Source organism: Podarcis tiliguerta (assembly GCF_965153285.1).
Source record: "Podarcis tiliguerta genome assembly, chromosome: 14".
In the NCBI taxonomy this organism is placed as follows: Eukaryota; Metazoa; Chordata; class Lepidosauria; order Squamata; family Lacertidae; genus Podarcis; species Podarcis tiliguerta.
Genome location: NC_139547.1, coordinates 49231725 through 49256676, shown reverse-complemented (window position 1 = coordinate 49256676; position 24952 = coordinate 49231725). Strand labels below are relative to the sequence as shown.

General features: G+C 47.4%; 1 protein-coding gene across 2 annotated transcripts in view; it reads left to right on the top strand.

The window, feature by feature from the left end:
- The window catches only part of INTS1 (integrator complex subunit 1), an 89881-nt gene that overhangs the window by 30463 nt on the left and 34466 nt on the right, over positions 1 to 24952 (top strand). For both annotated transcript variants that reach the window (XR_014504883.1, XM_083413298.1), the window contains exons 19-30: positions 1835 to 1964; positions 3463 to 3642; positions 5766 to 5915; positions 7583 to 7762; positions 9187 to 9291; positions 12434 to 12601; positions 16193 to 16304; positions 17985 to 18146; positions 19040 to 19186; positions 20904 to 21002; positions 21868 to 21992; positions 23810 to 24064. Coding sequence is in view for 1 of the 2 variants with exons in the window: in XM_083413298.1 (XP_083269424.1) it covers positions 1835 to 1964; positions 3463 to 3642; positions 5766 to 5915; positions 7583 to 7762; positions 9187 to 9291; positions 12434 to 12601; positions 16193 to 16304; positions 17985 to 18146; positions 19040 to 19186; positions 20904 to 21002; positions 21868 to 21992; positions 23810 to 24064 (1813 nt within the window). In the remaining variant the exon portion in view is untranslated. The remainder of the gene's footprint in view (positions 1 to 1834; positions 1965 to 3462; positions 3643 to 5765; positions 5916 to 7582; positions 7763 to 9186; positions 9292 to 12433; positions 12602 to 16192; positions 16305 to 17984; positions 18147 to 19039; positions 19187 to 20903; positions 21003 to 21867; positions 21993 to 23809; positions 24065 to 24952) is intronic.

Sequence of the window (24952 nt, the reverse complement as noted above, 5' to 3'; positions counted from 1 at the left end):
ACACCATCAGAGCACTCCTGACATATGGTTGTCAAGCCTCTGCTTAAAGACCTCCCAAGAAGGAGTCTCCACCACACTCCTTGGCAGCAAATTCCACTGCCGAAAAGCTCTTACTGTCAGGAAGTTCTTCCTAATGTTTAGGTGGAATCTTCTTTCTTGTAGTTTGGATCCATTGCTCCGTGTCCGCTTCTCTGGAGCAGCAGAAAACAACCTTTCTCCCTCCTCTATGTGACATCCTTTTATATATTTGAACATGGCTATCATATCCCCCCTTAACCTCCTCTTCTCCAGGCTAAACATGCCCAGCTCCCTTAGCCGTTCCTCATAAGGCATCGTTTCTAGGCCTTTGACCATTTTGGTTGCCCTCCTCTGGACACGTTCCAGTTTGTCAGTGTCCTTCTTGAACTGTGGTGCCCAGAACTGGACACAGTACTCCAGGTGAGGTCTGACCAGAGCAGAATACAGTGGCACTATTACTTCCCTTGATCTAGATGCTATACTCCTATTGATGCAGCCCAGAATTGCATTGGCTTTTTTAGCTGCCGCGTCACGAGTAATTCGTGTTCTGTGCATTTTATAATGCTGTTAGCCGCCTTGGATGCCAGCTTTGGAAGGAAGGTGGGATACGAATACATCAAATAAGTGGGAAATGTAGAGAGCGACAGAGTCCCCTCAGGGCAGCTGGCAGCCAATACTAATACAGTGGTACCTCTGGTTGCGAACGGGATCCGTTCCAGAGGCCCGTTCGCAACATGAGCAGAACGCAACCTGCGTCTGCGCGTGCGCAGGTCAAAATTTGCCGCTTCTGTGCATGCATGTGACGTCATTTTGCGCGTCTGTGCCTGCGCGAGCAGCGAAACCCGGAAGTAACCCTTTCCAGTACTTCCAGGTCACCGCGGGACACAACCTGAATCCATTCAACCTGAAGCAAATGTAACATGAGGTTGTTGTTGTTTAGTCGTTTAGTTGTGTCCGACTCTTCATGACCCCATGGACCAGAGCATGCCAGGCACTCCTGTCTTCCACTGCCTCCCGCAGTTTGGTCAAACTCATGCTGGTAGCTTCAAGAACACTGTCCAACCATCTCGTCCTCTGTCGTCCCCTTCTCCTTGTGCCCTCCATCTTTCCCAACATCAGGGTCTTTTCCAGACAGTCTTTTCTTCTCATGAGGTGGCGAAAGTATTGGAGCCTCAGCTTCAGGATCTGTCCTTCCAGTGAGCACTCAGGGCTGATTTCCTTAAGGATGGAGAGGTTTGATCTTCTTACAGTCCATGGGACTCTCAGGAGTCTCCTTCAGCACCAGAATTCAAAAGCATCAATTCTTCGGCGATCAGCCTTCTTTATGGTCCAGCTCTCACTTCCATACATCACTACTGGGAAAACTGCCTCCATTTCCCCCCCCCCCCCTCTATTTCTCAGGAGGTGATGGGACCAGTAGCCCTGATCTTAGTTTTTTTGATGTTGAGCTTCAGACCATATTTTGCGCTCTCCTCTTTCACCCTCATTAAAAGGTTCTTTAATTCCTCCTCACTTTCTGCCATCAAGTTTGTGCCATCTGCGTATCTGAGGTTGTTGATATTTCTTCCGGCAATCTTAATTGCGGCTTGGGATTCATCCAGCTTAGTGTCTGTACTAATATTTTTTTTTCTTTGTGCAATGACCTTCTGACAGCTTTGCCCTAGCCGCTCTGGCCTGTGTGCTGTCCTTTGCCTGTGCTGCCTCGCTTCTGCCTTCCCTCAAGGCAGACAGGTCTTTAGCAGCCTCCAGGGAAGCAGTGGAGGGGTGGGGAGTGTTGGGAGAAAAGCCAAGAATCCCCCTTCTGTTCCCTTCTCAGGGGCCCTCCTCGCCGGCCACCTCAGCCTGTCCTGGACCAGGTGAAAAGCTTCAACCAGTCTCTCCGCTTGGGGCACCTCCTCTGCCGCAGCAGACACCCTGACTTCCTGCTCAACATCATCCAGAGGCAGGTGAGTGCCATTCGTGGGGGGAGGCAGGGGAATTGAAGGCACCTGAGGGCTGCCGCTTGGTTTCATCGTTCTGAAAGCTGTCCATCAGGAAACGGGGAGCCTTTGGGTTCGCATCAAATGGTTCGACTCAACGTCTGGATGCGCTTAGAATGTTGGAACAGGGTTGTTCAATCGGAGCAAGACTGAAAGAGGGTTGGGAGGAGATGGAAATGGGGCGGCTTTTGTAGAGATGGAAATGGGGCGGCTTTTGTAGAGTGTTGGGAACGGCACATGGTTGGCTCTGCTTAGTGATGGCCCTCTGTTTGCAGAGTTCCTCCACCACCCCAGTTATTTGGTCGATCCCAACAGTTCCGGCTTTCCAACCAGCTTCAAAGACCCATTCATTCATTCATTCATTTCATAAAATGTACACACTGCAGGATTATTTTTTAAAAAGACACCTCAAAGCAATTTACACAGAGAAGCAAATGATAAAATTCTCAGTGAAAACTTAAAAACAATTAGAACATTTGAAAAATTAAGACCACATAAACCAAAAACAGATTTAAAGGCATGTCAACATTCTGTGTATCTGGGTAGGCTTGCCTAAGCAAGAAATGTTTTTTTTTCAAGCACCATAAGGAGTGCAGCCTGTTATCAGTTGTTCCAAAGTGTAGTAGCCTCCTCACTCAAAAAATGGGTTTCTTACAGATGTGGAGCGGGTGTTGTGTAGCACCAGTAGGAATGCCAGTTCTGCAGACTGAAGCAGCTTATTTTTTATTTATTTTAATTATTGAATTTATCTACTGCCCTATACCCGGAGGCCTCACCCTGTGATAGGAATTTTATGGTCTTAGATATATGGTAATGTTTATAACTGCACATACATAGATCAACACAGGAAGACCAACCTGGAACCATTTTGATTCCTAAACTGACCAAATCCTTTCTCTGCAAGGTTAAACTGGAAAAGCCTCCCCATTGTCTCTTTCCTCACAAATCTTGTCTCAAGGATATGTCCATTTGAATAAGGTGTGAGCCTGTGACCTGGCCCAGGAAATAAGTATTTTACCACTACAAAAGAATGGCCAGGCACCCCAGGCAATCCAATCAAGTAACTTGCCAGACAGGAGATAAACTGTGACAGGAGAAAAACAACATTTAAATTTCTGTGATGTAGGTGGGATGTATCTGAGGGGTGGTCTTAGGTTACACCCCTTCTGTGATGTATGCATAATGTTTCTGGGGGTGGTCTTGATCCACAGGATGGGAATTTCAAGCCCTTGCACAGCAATTTTGGGGGTCCTCTTCCTCTCCTGCGTGTGAGGGGAGTACCCTGTTGCAACAGTTCAATAAAGATCAGGCTTACTAGCTGCTTTGCTTCTCAATATTCTCTGGTTGGCCTCTGTTATTTTCTCCTACCAATAGGGAACCTATGTAAGGACTCTATATGGGCTCTTGGATACCCCATAAGGGAAAAGGGCATATTTTTATTTACAACAACCCTCTTCTTCCTTAGGCTTCTTCGCAATCGATGCCATGGCTAGCAGACCTGGTTCAGTCCAGCGAGGGCTCCTTGGATGTTCTCCCGGTGCAGTGCCTTTGTGAATTCCTTCTGCATGACGCCGCTGACGAATCCGCCTCTGGCGAGGAGGAAGAGGAAGGAGAAAGCAAAGAGCAGCGTGCTAAGAAACGAGAGGTAGCTGCTCTCTCTTTGCATCAGCCACTAGCCATAGCAATAAAGCAAAATGAAATTTACCAAAGACAGAGGTAAAAACCTAACTCTACGTGGGGCTACCTTTGAAGGTGACCCGGAAACTACAACTAATCCAGAATGCTGCAGCTAGACTGGTGACTGGGAGCGGCCGCCGAGACCACATAACACCGGTCTTGAAAGACCTACATTGGCTCCCAGTATGTTTTCGAGCACAATTCAAAGTGTTGGTGCTGACCTTGAAAGCCCTAAACGGCCTCGGTCCAGTATATCTGAAGGAGCGTCTCCACCCCCATTGTTCTGCCCGGACGCTGAGGTCCAGCGCCGAGGGCCTTCTGGCGGTTCCCTCACTGCGAAAGGCCAAGTTACAGGGAACCAGGCAGAGGGCCTTCTCGGTAGTGGCGCCCGCCCTGTGGAACACCCTCCCATCAGATGTCAAAGCGATAAACAACTACCTGACATTCAGAAGACATCTGAAGGCAGCCCTGTTCAGGGAAGTTTTTAATATGTGACATTTTAGTGTATTTTTCAACCTTGTTGGAAGCCGCCCAGAGTGGCTGGGGAAACCCAGCCAGATGGGCGGGGTACAAATAATAAATTATTATTATTATTATAAATGCATTCTCAAGGTTTAAATTAATAATCAAACAATAGAACTTGTTCTAATTGCCCCTGCTAAAAGATTTGCAGTTTTTGCTGTCACCTGATTATCTTGATCTGCCAAGAGAAAGGACACAGTAGCAATGGTTGAGTGACCTTTTATGGATAGTAGTAGAGAGGTAAGCAGCTCAGTCCTCGAATCTTTATGCAAGCTAGAAGCACATGAGCTACTGATTCAGTACTGCCATCTCCACATAGACACAACCATATTTCCAGTGGGAAATCGACCCTCAAGTGAGGGAACTGCCAAAATGCCCTTGGAGCTGGATCTCAGGCTGAACGATGGGGGTGGAGACGCTCCTTGAGGTCTACAGGGCTGAGGCCACATAGAGCTTTAAAGGGCAGCACCAACACTTTGAATTGCGCTCAGAAACGTACACTGGGAGCCAGTGTAGATTTTTAGGACCCGTGTTATACAGTCCCGGTGGCTGCACCCAGTCACCAGTCTGGCAGCCGCATTCTGGACTAGTTGTACTTTCAGAGTCACCTTCAAAGGTAGCCCCACGTAGAACGCATGGCAGAGCATTCCCCACTGTGGCAGGACAGTCTGTGGACAGGTAAGTTCTCAGCCAGTGTACTGGATAGCATTGGTAGACAGCCACCATTTGTTAAGGTTGCTGAGGGTTGTTAAGAGAGCCCAATGTTCCTCTCAGAGCTACCATTTCCCTAGAGTTTCCTGTGAAGCGGAATTGATTGCTCAACCACTCTGGGGATGGTTGCCCTGTGAGGGGTACAGGAGATCTCCTAAACACCCTCAGCCCCCTTAGCAAACTGCAGCCCCCATAATTCTCTGGGGGAAGCCAGAGACCACGTGATACCGGTCTTGAAAGACCTACACTGGCTCCCAGTACGTTTCTGAGCACAATTCCAAGTGTTGGTGCTGACCTTGAAAGCCCTAAAGGGCCTTGGCCCAGTATACCTGAAATAGCGTCTCCACTCCCATCGTTCTGCCCGGACATGGAGGTCCAGCTCCGAGGGCCTTCTGGTGGTTCTCTCACTGTGAGAAGCCAAGTTACATGGAACCAGGCAGAGGGCCTTCTCGGTGGTGGCACCTGCCCTGTGGAATGCCCTCCCACCAGATGTCAAAGAGAAAAACAACTACCAGACTTTTAGAAGACATCAGAAGGCAGCCCTGTTTAGGGAAGCTTTTAATGTTTAATAGATGATTGTATTTTAATATTCTGTTGGAAGCTGCCCAGAGTGGCTGGATATAAATAATAAATTATTATTATTATTATTATTATTATTATTATTATTACTACTACTACTACTGTTTAAAGGGGCATCAAGCTCTTCAGATGCATGGTGTGGATGCGGCCTGAGCGATTCTTTGAACCCCAGCCTCCTTTGCCTTGGCCTTGCCACGGTAGCTGCTACCCCACATCAGCTCTCAGCGGTTCAGTAGCTGGGGAACCGCTGGGAAGAAACGGTGACCTCTTTCTCCACAGAGGCAGCAGAAGCAGAGGCAGCTGCTTGGACGCCTCCAGGACCTGCTGCTGGGGCCCAAGGCCGACGAGCAGACCACGTGCGAAGTCCTCGACTATTTCCTGAGGCGCCTTGGCTCCTCCCAGGTGGCCTCACGGGTGCTGGCCATGAAGGTAAGGAAATTGGCGAGGACAGTGTCGCCGGGCCTCTCTTGAGCCTCCTGACAATGGGACTGCTTCACAGGAAGATGCTTCTTCAGCTTATTCCACTGGTAGCTTGGCCACCTCTTGCCCTGTGTACCCATTCGGATGTGGGTTTCAAATACAGTGGTGCCCCGCAAGACGAATGCCTCGCAAGACGGAAAACCCGCAAGACGAAAGGGTTTTCCGTTTTCAGAGGCGCTTCGCAAGACGAATTTCCCTATGGGCTTGCTTCGCAAGACGAAAATGACAAAAAAATTTGAGGGGGTTTTTCCGCTCCCCAACCCCTTTTTCTAAAGCGCTAAGCTACTAATAGCCTTTTAGCAGCTAATCCGCTAATCCCTTAAGCCTTTAATAGCCGTTAATAGCCCTTAAACTGCCAATAGCACTAATCCGCTAATGGGCTTGCTTTGCAAGACGAAAAAACCGCAAGACGAAAAGACTCGCGGAACGGATTCTTTTCGTCTTGCGAGGCACCACTGTAAAAGGATAAGATTCAAATGGCAGTGAGCACAACAAGTGCAGCAAAACATAGCGATATATCCATAAATCCTAAGCTGATTGAGAGTTATGCAGGGTCTTCAGTCAACTCTCCATTCCAGTTTTATTTTTTAAAAAAATTATTATTATTATTATTTTCTAGCTGACATTCCGAGGCTACTGAGCAAATGCAGCCCTCGCTAGACTGTTGAGGGTTTGGGGGTGTGTGTTTTACTCCCTTTGTTGGCTTCTTTGAAAGATAGTTTTGCCACCGAGCCACATGAGGAGTGGTTGAGGGAATTGGGTATGTTTAGCCTGGGAAAAGGGGAGACTGAGAGGAGACAGGATCACCGTCTTCACATACCTCAAGGACCGTCATATGGAAGAGGGAACAAGCTTGTTTTCTCCTGCTCTGGAGGGGAGACCCGAACCAATGGCTTCAAGTTACAAGAAAGGAGATTCCAACTCAACATCAGGAATAACTTTCTGACAGTAAGAGCTGTTCGACAGAGGAACGGTTTCCCTCTGGAGGTTGCGGACTCTCCTTCCTTGGAGGTTTTTTAAGTAGAGGTTGGACGGCCATCTGTCTGTTAGAATTCCTGCTCCGTGATTGCAGTCATGGGATTGTTGTCTATCACATGATGGTGTATGTTTTGACTCCACAGAGTGGGAAGTGACGGAGACAGGATGTTTGCGCTATTGTGTTCCGTGAAGTGGGACTATTGTCCTTAGTTCTTTGCTGTCTGATGCTAGAGAGAGAGGGAGCCATGTTGCAGTGCTCCCTGTGTGTTTAGATGTAAATAAAGTAGATTAGCCAAAGTGCTGAGTTGCTGAGGTCTGTCACGCGCATGATGCGCAAACTCTGCAGATCCCTAAGTGTGCCGGTGTCAGTTGGCATCGGTCGCTGTGATGTTTGGGCAGAAGAAAGCTTTTGAAGCTCCCGAACAATTAACCAGGAGGGAGAGAACATGCCAGTCGGGCATGTGTCTCTGCCAGGGTCCTACTCGAGTGTAGGCTGAACTCCTGACACTGTCATGGATGCTTTAGTTGAGATTTCTGCATTGCAGGGGGTTGGACTGGATGACCTTCGGGGTCCCTTCCAACTCTGCAGTTCTTAGTGGTCTCTGTATTGTATCAATTTGCCTCTGTCCTTCCTGCAGGGCCTGTCCTTGGTGCTTTCAGAAGGAGGACTCCGTGACAGAGAAGAGAAGGACCACCCGATGGAGGAAGACTCTGGGGACTCAGAGCTCCTGCAGGGCTACCAGTGGCTCTTACGTGACTTGCCCAAACTGCCTTTGTTTGACAGCGTTAGGGCTGCCACTGCGGTTGCTTTGCAGCAGGTAAGATCTCCAGCTTAGGCTGACACGGAAGATGGCTTCGTCTCAGGACTTGGTTGCTAATCTGACTTGGTTCTCGGTTTAGTTCAAAATGCTGGCCTTCACCTTTTAGAGAACTGGTGGGTTTGAGACCAGGGCATCTCGCAACCTGCCCTCTGATGAGCCCCAGTCCACATGCTACATAACTAGAAAAGCAGTGCTGGGCCCTCTTCCCCCCTCCCCATAAATTTTACTGAAACTAATCTAAATGAATATGAAAAAAGAAAGAAAAAGAAAATACAAAGTCCTTTCTCAAAGGTAGATTTTAAGCCTCATTTTTTTTTAAAGAATTTTTTTTTATTATTTTAGTTTTATTAGTTTTTCAATTACGCTCCCATAATAGCCTCATTATAACAATACCGATTTATAATACAATTATTGATACCAATTGTTCAAATACTGAATTATATAATTTAGATAAGGTGGCATGCTAAATTTGATGGTTTGATTATTTCCTTTATTTCTGCATTCCAAAATCTTATTAATTTCAATTACATTCGGGTCACAATCATAATCCCTCATACAACAACTGCAATATTAATCACTTCTGTTTGTGTCGACCCATTAAATGATTTATAAGACTACAAGTGAGGAACTCATAACTAGATCCTTGTTCTTCCTGGGTGCGTTTGTTATTCTGTCCGTGGTGTTTCTTCCTGTCTTTGAAAGATGTTATGTCTTTCTTTCCCCCAGTTGTTGCTATTATCCCTCATGTCTTGGATGGAGCTATCTTAATCCTTATTTCACCCAGAAGGGGCTGGACACGCCCCGCAGCTCTCACGTGGGAGCTTCCAGTTTATCCTCCTAGTCTCCCACCCTAGAAGTTCTTCCCTTCCCTGCCTCTTACACAGGTTCCTCATTGACCCAGAGTAGAGGACACACACACACACACACCAGAAGCAAAAGAAAGAAAAAAGAAACAGAGCCCAACAAGACAATAACAATAATCCACCAACAGCATACAAATCAATATGGCTAACCTGATCCAAAGCACCCACCCACCCCACTCACACACGAAAACAAAGACCACCACAGCCAACCACAAATGAACATCTACACCCATGGCCAACCCCAACCTCTCTCACCACCAAAGAAACACAAGTGAACAGCGCGAGCAACGCTGACACCAAACCCTACATATATAAGCAAAATAGAAACATCGCCACCCGCCCCCGCCCCAATGTCTCAACAAATGAAACTGATTTGTAAAAATGTTACATGGAAAAAATACGAGAGACATTACACATACTTCTGTAAAGCAATAAAATTTTTAATTAAAAAAAAATGAAAAAAGAAAGGAAAGAGAGAGAATTAAAATAAAAAGGGTTTCCAATTTTCCGTTGGTTAGTGTTGAGGCTGAGAAACACAATTCTTTCTGCTGTTTCCAGGCCATCCACATGGAGACGGATCCTCAGACGATCAGCGCTTACTTGGTTTACCTTTCCCAGCATGCTCCAGTGGAGGAACAGGGACAGCACAACGACCTCGCGCTGGTGAGAGAGAGGCCTTCCGTTTTAAGGGCCCAACACACGGATCTGTGGTGGTTCCCTCTTAACTTTCTCCTCGGCCATGTGTTCTTCATAGCGGGTTCTTTGGGGACATTTCTGGACTTCAGCTCCCATCACCCCTCACCACTGGCCACACTGGGAGGGCTGATGGGAGCTGGAGTTCAAACACATCTGGAGGGCCACAGATGCGCCTCTTCCAAGTACAGTCTTACCTTGGTTCTCGAACGCCTTGCAGCTCTAACGTTTTGGCTCCCGTACGCTGCAAATCCAGGTGTGAATGTTCTGGTTTGGAACCTGAACATCCGCTGCTGCTTCCAATTGAGTGCAGGTAGCTCCTGCAGCCAATCGGAAGCCGCGCCTTGGTTTCCGAACGTTTTTGGGAGTTGAACGGACTTCCAGGACGGATTAAGTTCGAGAACCAAGGTTCCACTGCAATGGGCTTCTGAAAACCAGCTGCTGGAAGCTGCAGAAGGGGGGGGGGGAGAGCTCCTGTGCTTGGGTTTTGCTTGCAGGTTTCCCGCGGTTGTCTGGTTGGCCACTGTAAGAACAGGACGTTGTGTTCTGTTAATGCCTGCTTGTTATTAAGTGATAAACTGTGGACCTCTTTGGATAACTGGGTTATTTGAGAGGCAATATCTCTAATTTGGAGGGACTCGGGTGGCGCTGTGGGTTAAACCACAGAGCCTAGGGCTCGCCGATCAGAAGGTCGGCGGTTCGAATCCCCGCAACAGGGTGAGCTCCCTTTGCTTGGTCCCTGCTCCTGCCAACCTAGCAGTTTGAAAGCACGTCAAAGTGCAATAGATAAATAGGTACCGCTGCGGCGGGAAGGTAAACGGCATTTCAGTGCGCTGCTCTGGTTCGCCAGAAGCGGCTTAGTCATGCTGGCCACATGACCTGGAAGCTGTCTGCGGACAAATGCCAGCTCCCTCGGCCAATAAAGCGAGATGAGCGTGCAACCTCAGAGTCGTCTGTGACTGGACCTAATGGTCAGGGGTCCCTATACCTTTACCTTTTACCTCTAGTTTGTTGAAAGACATACAGTGGTACCTTGCAAGACGAATGCCTTGGAAGACGAAAAACTCGCAAGACAAAAGAGTTTTTTGTTTTCTGAGTTGCTTCGCAAGACGGATTTCCCTATGGGCTTGCTTCGCAAGACGAAACGTCTTGCGCCTTTTTTAAAAAACCGCCAATGCATTCCTATGGGAAACCGTCAATACACAGTGGTGCTTCGCAAGACGAAAAAATTAACAAGACGAAAAAACTTGCAGAACGAATTAATTTCGTCTTGCGAGGCACTACTGTACTCAACCGTTCTTGCAATTAGAGTTAATTGGGTGCTCTCCCTGCTTGCTATTCCTTCCTCTCTGAGCGGCACAGGATCAACTTGCCCCATTGCTGGATCCAGTTCCACGCTCTCACCTTGAATACTCTCCCCACACTCACAATAATCTTCAAGGGGAGAAAACTGTTTTTTTTTTTGTTGGAACCATAAAAGCAGATTTGTTTTTTAAAAGTCCTCTATTTTAGATTGTTTGGGAACCGGTGAGAGAGCTACATCCTCTGGGTCCCTGGTAGCATTTACTAGCCGGCATAGCTTCACCGTGGGGAGTAAACAAGGAGAGGTTTCCCCAACCGAAGAAGAGAGAAAAAATAGAAAGTACTCTGTTTGTTCAATTTAAGAGCTTCTCTGTGTGGTGACTGCCAGGAGTTCCAGGAACAAAGTATAGAAGGGAGCTGGCGGTTAATAGCTAGCATCTGGCGGCCTGCCCAGGATGCTTCACAGAACTTGCCCAAGATGTTTCTCATAGCATAGACAAGAAGGTGCAGATAGAATAATAGTGCCACTGTATTCTGCTCTGGTCAGACCTCACCTGGAGTACTGTGTCCATTTCTGGGCACCACAGTTCAAGAAGGATACTGACAAACTGGAACGTGCCCAGAGGATGGCAACCAAAATGGTCAAAGGCCTGGAAACGATGCCTTATGAGGAACGGCTAAGGGAGCTGGGCATGTTTAGCCTGGAGAAGAGGAGGTTAAGGGGTGATATGATAGCCATGTTCAAATATATAAAAGGATGTCACATAGAGGAGGGAGAAAGGTTGTTTTCTGCTGCTCCAGAGAAGCGGACACGGAGCAATGGATCCAAACTACAAGAAAGAAGATTCCACCTAAACATTAGGAAGAACTTCCTGACAGTAAGAGCTGTTTGACAGTGGAATTTGCTGCCAAGGAGTGTGGTGGAGTCTCCTTCTTTGGAGGTCTTTAAGCAGAGGCTTGACAACCATATGTCAGGAGTGCTCTGATGGTGTTTCCTGCTTGGCAGGGGGTTGGACTCGATGGCCCTTGTGGTCTCTTCCAACTCTATGATTCTATGAATCTCAGTAGGTTGGTAAGTTTAAAAGTAGAGAAGTAGGAAAAATTACTTCCCTGGGTAGCAATCAATGCTAATTACAGTCCTGTTATCTGCGGAGCTCTGAAGCCTGCTTGCTAAGCCATCGCCATCTTGGAACTCCCCCTGTTGGGCCTTTGGCCTGATCTCACAGCCTCTCATTAATAATAATAATAATAATAATAATAATAATAATAATAATAATAATATTTTATTTATATCCCGCCCTCCCCAGCCGAAGCCGGGCTCAGAGCGGCTAACAACAGTAAAATAATACAACATTCTAAAATCATTTCATTATAAAATCAGTTCAAATCAGATTAATGGCAACCATTGGGCTAGAGTTCTGTGAGGATTGCCAAAGGAGGGGGTCAGACTGTGCCCTGGCCAAAGGCCTGGTGGAACGGCTGTCTTGCAGGCCCTGCGGAACGATGTCAAGTCCCGCAGGGCCCTAGTCTCTTGTGACAGGGCGTTCCACCAGATCGGGGCCACGGCCGAAAAAGCCCTGGCTCTGGTTGAGGCCAGCCTAACCTCTCTGTGGCCCGGGATCTCCAAGATGTTTTTGTTTGAAGACCGTAAGGTCCTCCATGGGACAGACCAGTAGAGGCGGTCCCGTAGGTATGAGGGTCCTAGGCCGTATAGGGCTTTAAAGGTTAAAACCAGCACCTTAAACCTGATCCCGTACTCCACCGGGAGCCAGTGCAGCTCTCATGCCTTGTTTGCCCTTGACTTTCTCAGGACGTGGCCAGGCTGATTGTGGAACGGTCCACCATCATGACCCACCTCTTCTCAAAGCTCTCCTACAGCTCAGAGTCCGACGCCGTGCTGGTGGCCCTGCTCTCCGTCTTCTCCCGCTACATCAAGCGCATGCGCCAGAGCAAAGAGGGCGAGGAGGTCTACAGCTGGGTGAGTGGCCCTCTCTTTCCCCGCTGAGTCCCTGGAGGAGTGCCTGTCCTGTTACTCAGTGACCCCGTGCATTACGGTCATGGGGGGAAGTCCTGCTCGGGACAGAGGCTGGGAGAAGGGCAGCAACACGAGTCAGGGCTTTTTTGGTGGCAGCCCCATGTCTTTGGCATTCCCTCCCAAATGGTTTGGTCTGCCTCCACAGAAAGGAATGTATCATTCCGTGTAAGTGTCTACAATTCACGTTCAGTGAATGAGGCTTCCATCTATTGCAGCGTTGCAAAACAGTTTGTTTGAAAACCAACAGGACACACAGCTAATCTCTTTTGTTGTTGTTTTGGAGTAGGGTTCCCTGCGATTAGGAAGTAACTACGAGTTATGACGCCTTTATTGAATTGTGCCATTGTTTTGAGAAATGTATTGTTGTTGTTTATTTGTATGCAATTGGGTTTGATATTATAATGATTGCAATGTTTGTGATTTTTTTAAAAAATGCTGTTGCGATTATTGTGAGCTCAACATTTGTTGTTGGAAATGTATTTTAATGATCATTGAATTTTCATTATCATTGCCTTAAACCTCTTTGAACGCCATGTTGGAGAAAGGGCTTGAAATAAATCTATCAAATAAATAAATTTACCCTCTATATTTATTTTGGTTTTACTCTCCCTTTTGGACAAGCCCTTGCAAGGCAGTTTATGATTATTTAAAACACAATGAAGCAATGAAATAAATTGAAACAGGATCAGTTTCTTTTTTTAATGTAAGAGCCAGCAATAAAAGCTTTTTGGAGGTGCTATATATATATATATATATATGCTTTCGTAGATTTTCACGGGTACAGGAATGCAGGTTTTGGTGTCCTCGGGTGTCTTCCCGTGTAAAAGTTGGGGTGTCTAGGCGACGTTTCGACGAGGTCTCACTCGTCATCTTCAGGCTGGTGCTTTCGGCTTCTTGTTACTGGAACAGAGCAGGATCTCAGTGTTTGAGTTCCTATAAATACTGTTGAGGAGGTGTGGTGTATAGCCTCCAATGTTCTGGGCAGAGAGGAGGTTCCCAGGCTAGTGTGCCTTTTCTTCTTTTGTTCCTTAATTACTTGAGGGATATCTTGAGTGATTTCTTGAGTGATTTCCTGAATCCCACTTAGGTGGGTCATTAGGTGTGGATTAGTTGCTAAAGCCTTCGTGTCTTGAACTCTTGAACTTTGTGAAGAGTTTTTCTGAGAAGATGGCTGTACAGCACTTGGTTGTGCTCTGGCTTGGCTTCGTGTATAGGGGCGAGCTGTGGTTTTGTGGCCTGTGCCAGCCAGATCTGTGTAGGGATTGCAGGGGGGTGCAGCATCCGGAGGTGCCACCCTGGTTTGGCTACTGGATGGTGTCTGTAATTTCTGGATGAAAAATCATCCAGATGCCCCAAACTCTACGGCCTCCCCAAGATACACAAAGAAGGAACACCACTCAGACCAATAGTCAGCTCCATAGGCTCACCTCTACAAAATCTCGCTAAATTTCTCGCCAAGCAACTTCAGCCCTATGCAGAATCCATCTCTTCACACGTTCCAAACTCCTTCCAGTTCATAGAAACAATAAAGAAGCAAAACCTACAACCCAATGACCTACTTGTGAGCTTCGATGTTGTATCTCTCTTCACACAAGTGCCCATTAATGAAGCCTTGACAGCCATTCAAAACAAATACAATCCCCCCGAATACATCTTGGACCTGACCAACCACTGCCTAACCAACACGTACTTCATCCACAATGGACAAAGATACAAACAGATAGAAGGAGCACCTATGGGATCACCCCTCTCACCGGTCATCGCTAACCTGTACATGGAACACTTTGAAACCAATGCTTTAGACAAGTCAGAACACAAACCCAAACTTTGGCTCAGATATGTTGACGACACCTTTGTAATTTGGCCACACGGGAAGGAAAAACTGGATAGCTTCCTCACACATCTCAACAGCCTACACCCCAAAATACAATTCACTATGGAAATAGAAGCCAACAACCAACTTCCCTTCCTTGACGTCCTAATCTACAAAAAACCTGATGGCTCCCTAGGACACACTATCTACCGGAAAAAAACACACACCAACCGCTACTTACATGCACAATCACACCACCACCCTGCACAAATAAACTCCGTAGCCAAGACTCTCATCTCCAGAACCAAACGCCTGGCTGACGAAGACCACTTGACAACTGAGTTACAGAATCTCTCAAATGTGTTAATTGCCAATGGATACCAGCAAAACAGGGTTACGAAGCTAATCCAAAAAGAAACACCCCCCAAAAACCAAGACACAGAAGAAAACAATGGCATAGCCCTCCTTCCTTATATCAAGGGCACTACAGATAAAATTAGCAAAATCCTCCATAAACACAATATCAAAACAGCCTTTTGCACCAACCAAAAAATAGCCAATATCCTCAGAAACCCCAAGGATAAAATTCAGTTGGAAAACCAAGGGGTCTATGAAATACCCTGCAAAGTCTGCCCAGCCACGTACATTGGACAAACAAACAGACGAATAAATGCACGGATCGCAGAACACAAGAATGCCGTCAAAAAAGAAGAAAAAACTTCTTCTCTTTTCCAACACATGAAAGAAACAGGACACGAAATTAATTTTGCAGATTCCAAATTGCTCTTTAACATGGAACATCACCACAAGAGAATAATCATGGAAGCCATCGAGATAGAGAAACACCCTCACAACATGAACAAGCGTGACGACACATCCCGCTTGCCAGACATCTGGAAATTAGCCCTCCCCACAAAATCTGACACCAGATCCAGAGGCACACAGAACGCCATCACCAATCAACCACACCAGACCCAAACCCAGACCCTCTCCACAGATAAATTACAGACACCATCCAGTAGCCAAACCAGGGTGGCACCTCCGGATGCTGCACCCCCCTGCAATCCCTACACAGATCTGGCTGGCACAGGCCACAAAACCACAGCTCGCCCCTATACACGAAGCCAAGCCAGAGCACAACCAAGTGCTGTACAGCCATCTTCTCAGAAAAACTCTTCACAAAGTTCAAGAGTTCAAGACACGAAGGCTTTAGCAACTAATCCACACCTAATGACCCACCTAAGTGGGATTCAGGAAATCACTCAAGAAATCACTCAAGATATCCCTCAAGTAATTAAGGAACAAAAGAAGAAAAGGCACACTAGCCTGGGAACCTCCTCTCTGCCCAGAACATTGGAGGCTATACACCACACCTCCTCAACAGTATTTATAGGAACTCAAACACTGAGATCCTGCTCTGTTCCAGTAACAAGAAGCCGAAAGCACCAGCCTGAAGATGACGAGTGAGACCTCGTCGAAACGTCGCCTAGACACCCCAACTTTTACACGGGAAGACACCCGAGGACACCAAAACCTGCATATATATATATATATATATATATATATATATATATGATTGATTTAGAAACGTTCTCCCCAAGGAAGGGGCCAGGCAAGATTCTTAGGGGTGAGCATTCTGCAAGTGAGCAGCCGCCATTTTTCTCCAAGAGCGGTTGCATTTCATTACCCAATCTTCTCTCTCTGCCTCTGCCTCTCTCTAGTCGGAGTCCCAAGATCAGGTATTCCTCCGCTGGAGCACCGGAGAAACAGCAACGATGCACATCCTGGTCGTCCACGCCATGGTGATTCTGCTGACTCTTGGACCACCTCAAGGTGAATGATGGAGGTCATGTATTTTCCAGTGGATGCTGGATCTGCCTCTCTGCCCAGCCCCCTTTGCCCCGGGCAGGAATTAATGGATCTACGCCTGATTGAGCCAAATGGAATGGGGAATCTCTCCTTGAATCCCTGCAAAGCTTCTCTGAGAGGCTCTGTCTTTCTCCTGTGAAAGTGAATCTGTGGAATGAAGCGCCAATTGCAGATTTCAGTTCAGTGCTCCTGGTTTTTCTCCCCCTACATAAATCAATAAAAGGTCCCTAGGCCTTATAGGTGCAGAGGCAGGTGAGACCAATGCCCGGGGAAATCTCTGATGCCTTTAGCAGTGGCTACATAGCAGTTTCCAGTGGATCTTCTTTAGCGATCTCTCATAGCCAAGTAAGATTGTCCTTCATGAAGACGGTCTTAACAGTGAATCCGTAAGGCCAATTCTGAATCCACATGTCCTTCCACAGTGGAGACAAAGGTTTCCGGGCAGGAGTTGATCACAGTGAGGGTTTGCCAAGCGTGCCTTCCTCTTAGCACGTTTCTCCCTTTCGTCCTGAGTTTGAGTGTCTTCAAAGCCCACGACACCTTTAGTAAAAGCTGTTCTCCAACTGGAGCACTCGCAGGCCAGTGTTTCCCAGTTGTCAGTGTTTATACTACATATTTTTAGATTTGCCTTGAGACAGTCTTTAAACCTCTTTTGTTGACCACCAGCATTACGCTTTCCATTTTTAAGTTCAGAATAGAGTAGTTGCTTTGGAAGACGATCATCAAGCATCTGCACAACATGACCAGTCCAACGAAGTTGATGTCGAAGCATCATCACTTCGACATTGATGATCTTTGCTTCTTCCAGTACACTGGCATTAGTTCACCTGTCTTCCCCAGTGATGTGTAAACTTGTTTTGGAGACACCGTTGATGGAATCTTGTGAGGAGCTGGAGATGGCGTATATAAGTGGTCCGTGTTTCACAAGCATGGGACCTGAGCGCCCTGTGTGGCTTCTCGCCTGTTCAATACAACCAGCAGAAGCTGAGTCAATTCTGCCCACTGGCCTGATTTGCATAATGGATATAGAGGGCAAGATTTTTTTTTTGTGGGGAGGAGACGTTTGGGTGAAGTTGAGCAGGATTTTGATGCACACATATCTCTGTTGTTAGTAGGGAGTGGGCTTTTGTGGGGCGGCTTCTGTGACCCTCTCTATTCTGTTTCCTGAGTTGTGGTAAAAAGATCATTTACCAGCTTGCTGCTCTCCCCCAAAAAAGTACCGTATTTTTTGCTCTATAAGACTCACTTTTCCCCTCCTAAAAAGTAAGGGGAAATGTGTGTGTGTCTTATGGAGCGAATGCAGGCTGCGCAGCTATCCCAGAAGCCAGAACAGCAAGAGGGATTGCTGCTTTCGCTGCGCAGCAATCCCTCTTGCTGTTCTGGCTTCTGAGATTCAGAATATATTTTTTTTCTTGTTTTCCTCCTCCAAAAACTAGGTGCGTCTTGTGGTCTGGTGCGTCTTATAGAGCGAAAAATACGGTATTTTTTTCTGGCACCTCCCCAAAGCCCCCAAGAAGCCCGGGACTGGGGGAGGGGAGTTGTGGTCCACAACATCAGGAGCGCACCAGGTTGACGAAGGCTGGTTTGGGGTGTAGCAAATATGCGCGAGGCAAGCAAGATGACTCTCCGAACATTTATTTAAAGCCGGGGGCGGGGACTTTTGCACCCTGCTGGACATCTGGTTCCCCGAGAAGAAGCCCCTCCCCACCGCTTTCCTGGTGGACACATCGGAAGAGGCCCTTCTCCTCCCAGACTGGCTGAAGCTGCGCATGATCCGTTCAGAGGTGCCTCGGTTGGTGGATGCAGGTAGGTAGGCCGGCCGGCCGGCCTGGGGATGTGGGAAGAGACGCCATTGGTGGCCTATCTGTTGAGCTATCCTCCATACATGAAGTCACAGGAAGGGCTTGAAATACAGTGGTACCTCCGTTTTCAAATGCAATCCATTCTGGAAGTCTGGTTGAGTTCCGAAATGTTCGGAAACTGAAAGCGGAAGCCTCAAAACGGAAGCCTCAATATGGAAAACTCAAAATGGAGGCATTTACTTCTGGGTTTTTGGCGTTCAAGTTCCGAAATGTTCGACTATGGAGGCGTTTGAAAACCGAGGTACCACTGTATAAGCAACGAATTACTGAAAGACTTACCGATATCGAGGCTTAGATAATAAAAGTGTATGTGTTCAAAAACAGCTATTAAAAAGGAGTAACCAAAACAACATAAGGGAAGGAGGGGTGGGAAGCCGAGAAGGAATTATGTGTTTAAAAAAGCTATTTGATGATAAGAGTTTTGTAATACAGTGGTGCCCCGCAAGACGAATGCCTCGCAAGAGTCGTTCCACAAGACGAATTTCCCTATGGGCTTGCTTTGCAAGACGAAACGTCTTGCGATTTCTTGCGAGTTTGTTTCCTTTTTCTTAAAGCCGCTAAGCCGTTAATAGCCGCTAATAGCCGCTAAGCCGCTAATAGCCGTGCTTCGCAAGACGAAAAAACCGCAAGACGAAGAGACTCGCGGAACGGATTAATTTCGTCTTGCGAGGCACCACTGTATTTGTGGTCACTTATTTTAGAGAGAGAGAGAGAGGCCTGTTGAGTTACCTGTGACACAACTGGCCGTGCACCTAAGGCTCTGTGTCATGTGATTTTTGCGGGTTCGCAAGGAACTTGGAGCGAGCCGGTTCTGACTTGGGGGGTGTTTTGTCCCAGCTCTGCAAGACCTGGAGCCTCAGCAGCTGCTGCTGTTTGTCCAGTCCTTTGGCATCCCCGTCTCCAGCATGAGCAAGCTTCTGCAGTACCTGGACCAGGCCGTCTCGCACGACCCTCAGACTCTGGAGCAGAATATCATGGACAAAAGTAAGGGAACTCAGGGCTGCGGCAGCGGGCGGGGGGAGGATCCCCTCCTCAAGCTCCATCTTTTCTCTTTTTCCTTTTTATATTTATTGGGGGGGCGGAAATCAGTGATAAAAAAATTAAGTGACACAGGAGGGAAAGTGAGGGGAAGGAAAAAACAAAGATGTGTATAAGAAAGAAAAAAACTCTCATATTGAATTTTTGTACAGTGGACGCTCAGGTTGCGAACGTGATCCATGCGGGAAGCACGTTCGCAACCCGCCGCATTTGCAACTTGCAGCGCCGCGTGTTGCACGTGTGGATCGTGATTTGGCACTTCTGCGCATGCGCAAGTGCCGAAACCCAGAAGTAACCAGTTCCGGTACTTCTGGGTTTGGCGCAGTGCACAACTCAAAATCACACAACCCAAAGCATCTGTAACCCAAGGTATGACTGTACAGTGGTGCCCCGCAAGACGAATGCCTCGCAAGACGGAAAACCCGCTAGATGAAAGGGTTTTCCGTTTTGGAGGTGCTTCGCAGGACGAATATGCTATGGGCTTGCTTCGCAAGATGAAAATGTCTTGCGATTCCTGGGGGTTTTTTTCCGCTCCCCACCCCCTTTTTTTAAGGCACTAAGCTGCTAATAGCCTTTTAGCAGCTAATCCGCTAATCCCTTAAGCCTTTAATAGCTGCTAAACCGCTAATAGCGCTAATCCGCTAATCCGCTAATAGGGTTGCTTCGCAAGACGAAAATGTCTTGCGATTCCTGGGGGGTTTTTCCCGCTCCCCACCCCCTTTTTTTAAGGCACTAAGCTGCTAATAGCCTTTTAGCAGCTAATCCGCTAATCCCTTAAGCCTTTAATAGCTGCTAAACCGCTAATAGCGCTAATCCGCTAATCCGCTAATAGGGTTGCTTCGCAAGACGAAAATGTCTTGCGATTCCTGGGGGGTTTTTCCCGCTCCCTACCCCCTTTATCTAAGGCACTAAGCTGCTAATAGCCTTTTAGCAGCTAATCCGCTAATCCCTTAAGCCTTTAATAGCCGCTAATCCGCTAATGGGCTTGCTTCGCAAGACGAAAAAACCGCTAAACGAAGAGACTCACGGAACGGATTCTTTTCGTCTTGCGAGGCACCACTGTATATTGATTTTATTATTGTTCTTATTATTCAGCATCAACCTTCTGGGCATGGGTCATATTATACGGGCAGGTTTGTTTGTGCGTATCATAATCTTCCCAACCTTCTGCCTTCCCGATGTTTTCGGCTTCAACTACCATCACGCCCTGTTTTGTTAGCAAGGGCTGATGGGAGTTGGAGTTCCCAGCGTCATCTAAAAAGCACCACACCCACCAGCTCTTCCCAGCAGGGAAGGGCATTTCCCCTTTGTTTTAGTTTTCCATGGGACACTTTCTGTTCCATTCAGACCACATCCACACTATACATTTAAAGTGCTATGATCGCACTTGGAACAGTCATGGCTTCCCCCAAGGAATTCTGGGAGCTGTAGTTTGTTAAGGGTGCTGAACGCAGCCAGCCAGAAGTATATGGGAAAGCTCACAAGCAGAACCTGAGCTCAGCAGCCATCTCCCCACTTGCGATTCCCAGCAGCTGATCTTATCCGCACAAGCAATTCCCTAACTCCACCCATATACAATTAACTCCAGTGCCCCCTAATGATTGAAATGTATAACCACACTATCCACTGACGCTTTTTTTGTTGCCGATTTGTTCTCTTTCAGATTACATGGCTCACCTGGTGGAGGTCCAGCATGAGAGAGGAGCTACTGGCGGACAGACATTCCATTCGCTGCTCACCGCTTCTATCCCATCTCGCCGAGGTATTCGTTCGTTCGTTCATTCATTCATTCATTCGTTACGCATGCTCTTACATGCCACTTTCTGTCACAAAGTAACTTCAAAGCTGCTTGCCTAAAGTGCTCAGAACAGAATAAATAGAAATCCCAAAATGCAGCTTTAAAGCCACAGCGATAAAGCTGTTACACTCAAGAAGCAGTACCAAAAAAGAGACCAAATGTGGTTTGGCAGCGACGGCGGGGGACGGCAAAAATGTCTTCTCTGTGTGGCGAAATTCCAGCAGTTTATTTCCTCTCTCTCCCCACATTTTTAAAAATTGAATTTTAGTAGCAGCAGGTGGCTTACAGAAATGAAACAAAAAATTGTTTTAAAACAGCCGGTTTTTGCAATTGCCAATAAAGAAATATAGAACTTAACTGAATCGGTAACAAAACACTCCAAGAGGGTGTGGTCTATGATTACAGAAGGCAACTACAACCAGGGAAGGGCAGGGTATAAATAAAAATTTATTATTGTTGCTATTATTGCAACCTGATCTCGCAACCAGTGTGCTTTCTGTGCTGCCATCTTATCTGCCCTCCTTGACCTTGATCCGATGTAGGCTTTCCAGCAACACTGAGTCTGTTAACTCTCTCCCTCTCCCAGTTCTCCTTCGCCTAACTGTTCACCCCCTGGTTCTTCCCAACTGTTTTCTGAACTATGTCCCTCTGCAAACCATTGTTCCAAATCTATACTGTCCCACTGCTCCTGGGAAGATTCAGGATCCTGATCAGGGGTAGGGGGGGGTGCTCCCACCGTTCCTGCTCAGTGCCCCCCTCATCCAAACAGTCCCTGACAAGTTCTTGAAAAAGCCCCACTCTCAAGATTTCCCCATTATTCTCTCTTCAGACAGCGATGATTCTCCGCGACCCAAAAGCAGCCTCGAGACTCCACAAGGGCAGGGCAGGATCCGTGCTTTGGCCCAGATCCGAGTTCTCGGTCCAGATGATGACTTGGCAGGCATCCTCCTTCAGGTAGGGACCCTGATCCTTACCCCCCCCCCCAAACCCCCTGTCAGGAGCTTGTCCTACACTCGAGTAGGACCCTGGCAGAGACATATGCCTGACTGGCATGTTCTCTCCCTCCTGGTCTTTCGTTCGGGAGCTTTCTTCTGCCCGAACATCACAGCGACTGATGCCTACAGACATCGGCACACTTAGGGATCCGCAGAGTTTGTGCATCATGCGCGTGACAGACCTCAGCAACTCAGCATTTTGGCTAATCTACTTTATTTACATCTAAACACACAGGGAGCACTGCAACATGGCTCCCTCTCTCTCTAGCATCAGACAGCAAAGAGCAAAAGAACAAAGGACAGTAGTCCCACTTCACAGAACACAGCAACACAAACATCCTGTCTCCGTCACTTCCCACTCTGTGGAGTCAAAATATATACCGTCATGTGATAGACAACAATCCCGTGACTGCAATCACGGAGCAGGAATTCTAACACCCCCAACCCCACTTTGTTTCTTTGCATGTTCTTCCACGCTGTCCATGTCTCTCTGGCGAAACTGCAGACAGTCTCCGCCACAGAATTATTGTTTTGCTTATTTATTGCAGTTCTTAGTCCCTTTTCTTTCACAAAAAGTGAGCCGCAATGACTTCCAAAACAGCACAAAATGTTAAAACCTTAAAATGCATGTGTGCATTTAAGAGACAGGTCTAAGGCTTCCCATACTCTGAAAGAGGCCACAAATATCTAAACCCAGTTTCTGAGCAAACATATTCCTGTCACCATGCCGGTTCTCACACACACATATATACATCCCATGATTCCCCATCACTCCATTTTTGTTCCTTCGTTGAAACCTTTATTAGCTGTTCTTCAGCCTTGCCTCTCTGAGCAACAGATGCCATAAGGCAGTGAAAGACAACAGGTGATAGATTCTGTAAGACTGCAGTAACAAATGGCAACTGCTGAAAATCTGGTATTGAAAAAACGGGGTGGGGACCAGACCTTTGCAACGGCCCAGGCAGATTTTTTTTAAAAAATTGGAACATTTTTATCTGGCACAAAACGGAGAACAAAGATGGTGCCAGGCAGGCTTCCATGGAAGGGGAGTTCTACAGATGCAAGGCCACTACTGAGAAGGCCCTGTGTATTGTCATTGCCTGCTTAATTGCAGATGGGTATGGAGGGCAGAGGGATGTGGGTGGCTCTGTGGGTTAAACCACAGAGCCTAGGACTTGCCGATCAGAAGGTTGGCGGTTCGAATCCCTGCGATGGGGTGAGCTCCCGTTGCTCGGTCCCTGCTCCTGCCCACCTAGCAGTTCGAAAGCACGTCAAAGTGTAAGTGGATAAATAGGTGGGAAGGTAAACGTCGTTTCCATGCGCTGCTCTGGTTCGCCAGAAGTGGCTTAGTCATGCTGGCCACATGACGCGGAAGCTGTACGCCGGCTCCCTCGGCCAATAAAGTGAGATGAGCGCTGCAACTCCAGAGTCGGTCACAACTGGATTTAATGGTCAGGGGTCCCTTTACCTTTACCTTTATGGAGGGCAGACTTTGGGGCAGCAAATGCCATGGGCAGATGGGGCTTTTGGGCCCTCCTCATTTCCTTCTCACCACCAGCCCCTTCCCGGTGGATCCCTTACCCCGAAAGTCCATGCTTCCTTTTCTCCCCCTCTTTGACCTTTCCCACTGCACCGAGATCTGCAGAAACCCAGGTATTGCGGCTGGGAGAAAAGGAAGCAAAAATGTAGAAACCTGGAAACCCGTGTTTTTCCTAGTCTGTAAGCAAATGCAGCTCCCTCGCTTTTCTGATGCCTCCTTTTTCGCGCCTTGGGCAGCTCTTTCCGTTGACTCCAGATCCCCGCTGGCAGAACTCGAACCCGCGCCCCCTTTCCTTGGCTCTGCAGCAGGCGCTGGGGAAGGAACTGGTCCGGCTCCGCCAGGGGAACGACACCACGCCAGGGACCGCGGTGAAACTCCTGCAGGCGGTGGCGGCCCTGCTGAACTCTCCCCATGGCGGGGCGCTGGTGATGGCGATGCACCGGAACCACGTTGCATCTTGTCCGCTTATGCGCCTGCTTTTCCAGTGTCAGGTGAGGACTTCTGTGGGTGGAGGGGCCCAGGTTGTCATCCGAGGCTGCCAGGGTAGCTCAGTTACAAAACAACAACTAACAAACCTATGGTCACGTAAAGCATTCTCAATAAACACACAAGATGTAACCGGCTGTGTTCTTAGATAAATACAGTGGTGCCCCGCAAGACGAATGCCTCACAAGACGGAAAACCCGCTAGACGAAAGGGTTTTCCGTTTTGGAGGTGCTTCGCAAAACGAATTTCCTATGGGCTTGCTTCGGAAGACAAAAATGTCTTGCGAGTTCCTGCGGGTTTCCCCCCCCCCTTTTCCCCATGCCTCTAAGCCGCTTAACAGCTGATCCGCTAAGCCGCTAATAGCGCTAAGCCGCTAATGGGCTTGCTTCGCAAGACGAAAAAAACCGCAAGACGAAGAGACTCGCGGAACAGATTCTTTTCGTCTTGCGAGGCACCACTGTAAAGTATGCTATTCATTGTATCAAATTTCAACAGAAGTATCTCATAAAGTTCAATAAATGAACAAAGCAGAAGACCTAGTGGATCAGATCATTTTCTAGTCAGTTCATTCATAATCTCCATCCGTGTAATGGCGTCTATTCCACCTGCCTGTTCATAAAGTTCAAACAATCTGCATGAAATGTTGTTACACTTCCACATAATACATATGGTATGTACAGTTAGTTATTGTTTGATATTATTTTTGCTGTAAAATATGTGAGATCATGATATTGTATTTATTTGCATTACTCAGTGCTTCAACTACTGATGGAGCCCAGGACGGCGAAACAAGGCCAATATTCCGGAAATCCTTGTCTAGACTCTGTGAAAGGATTTTGTGGAAGTGTAACAACCTTGAACGTTGAAAGCCAGACATTGCTCAGCCCTAACAT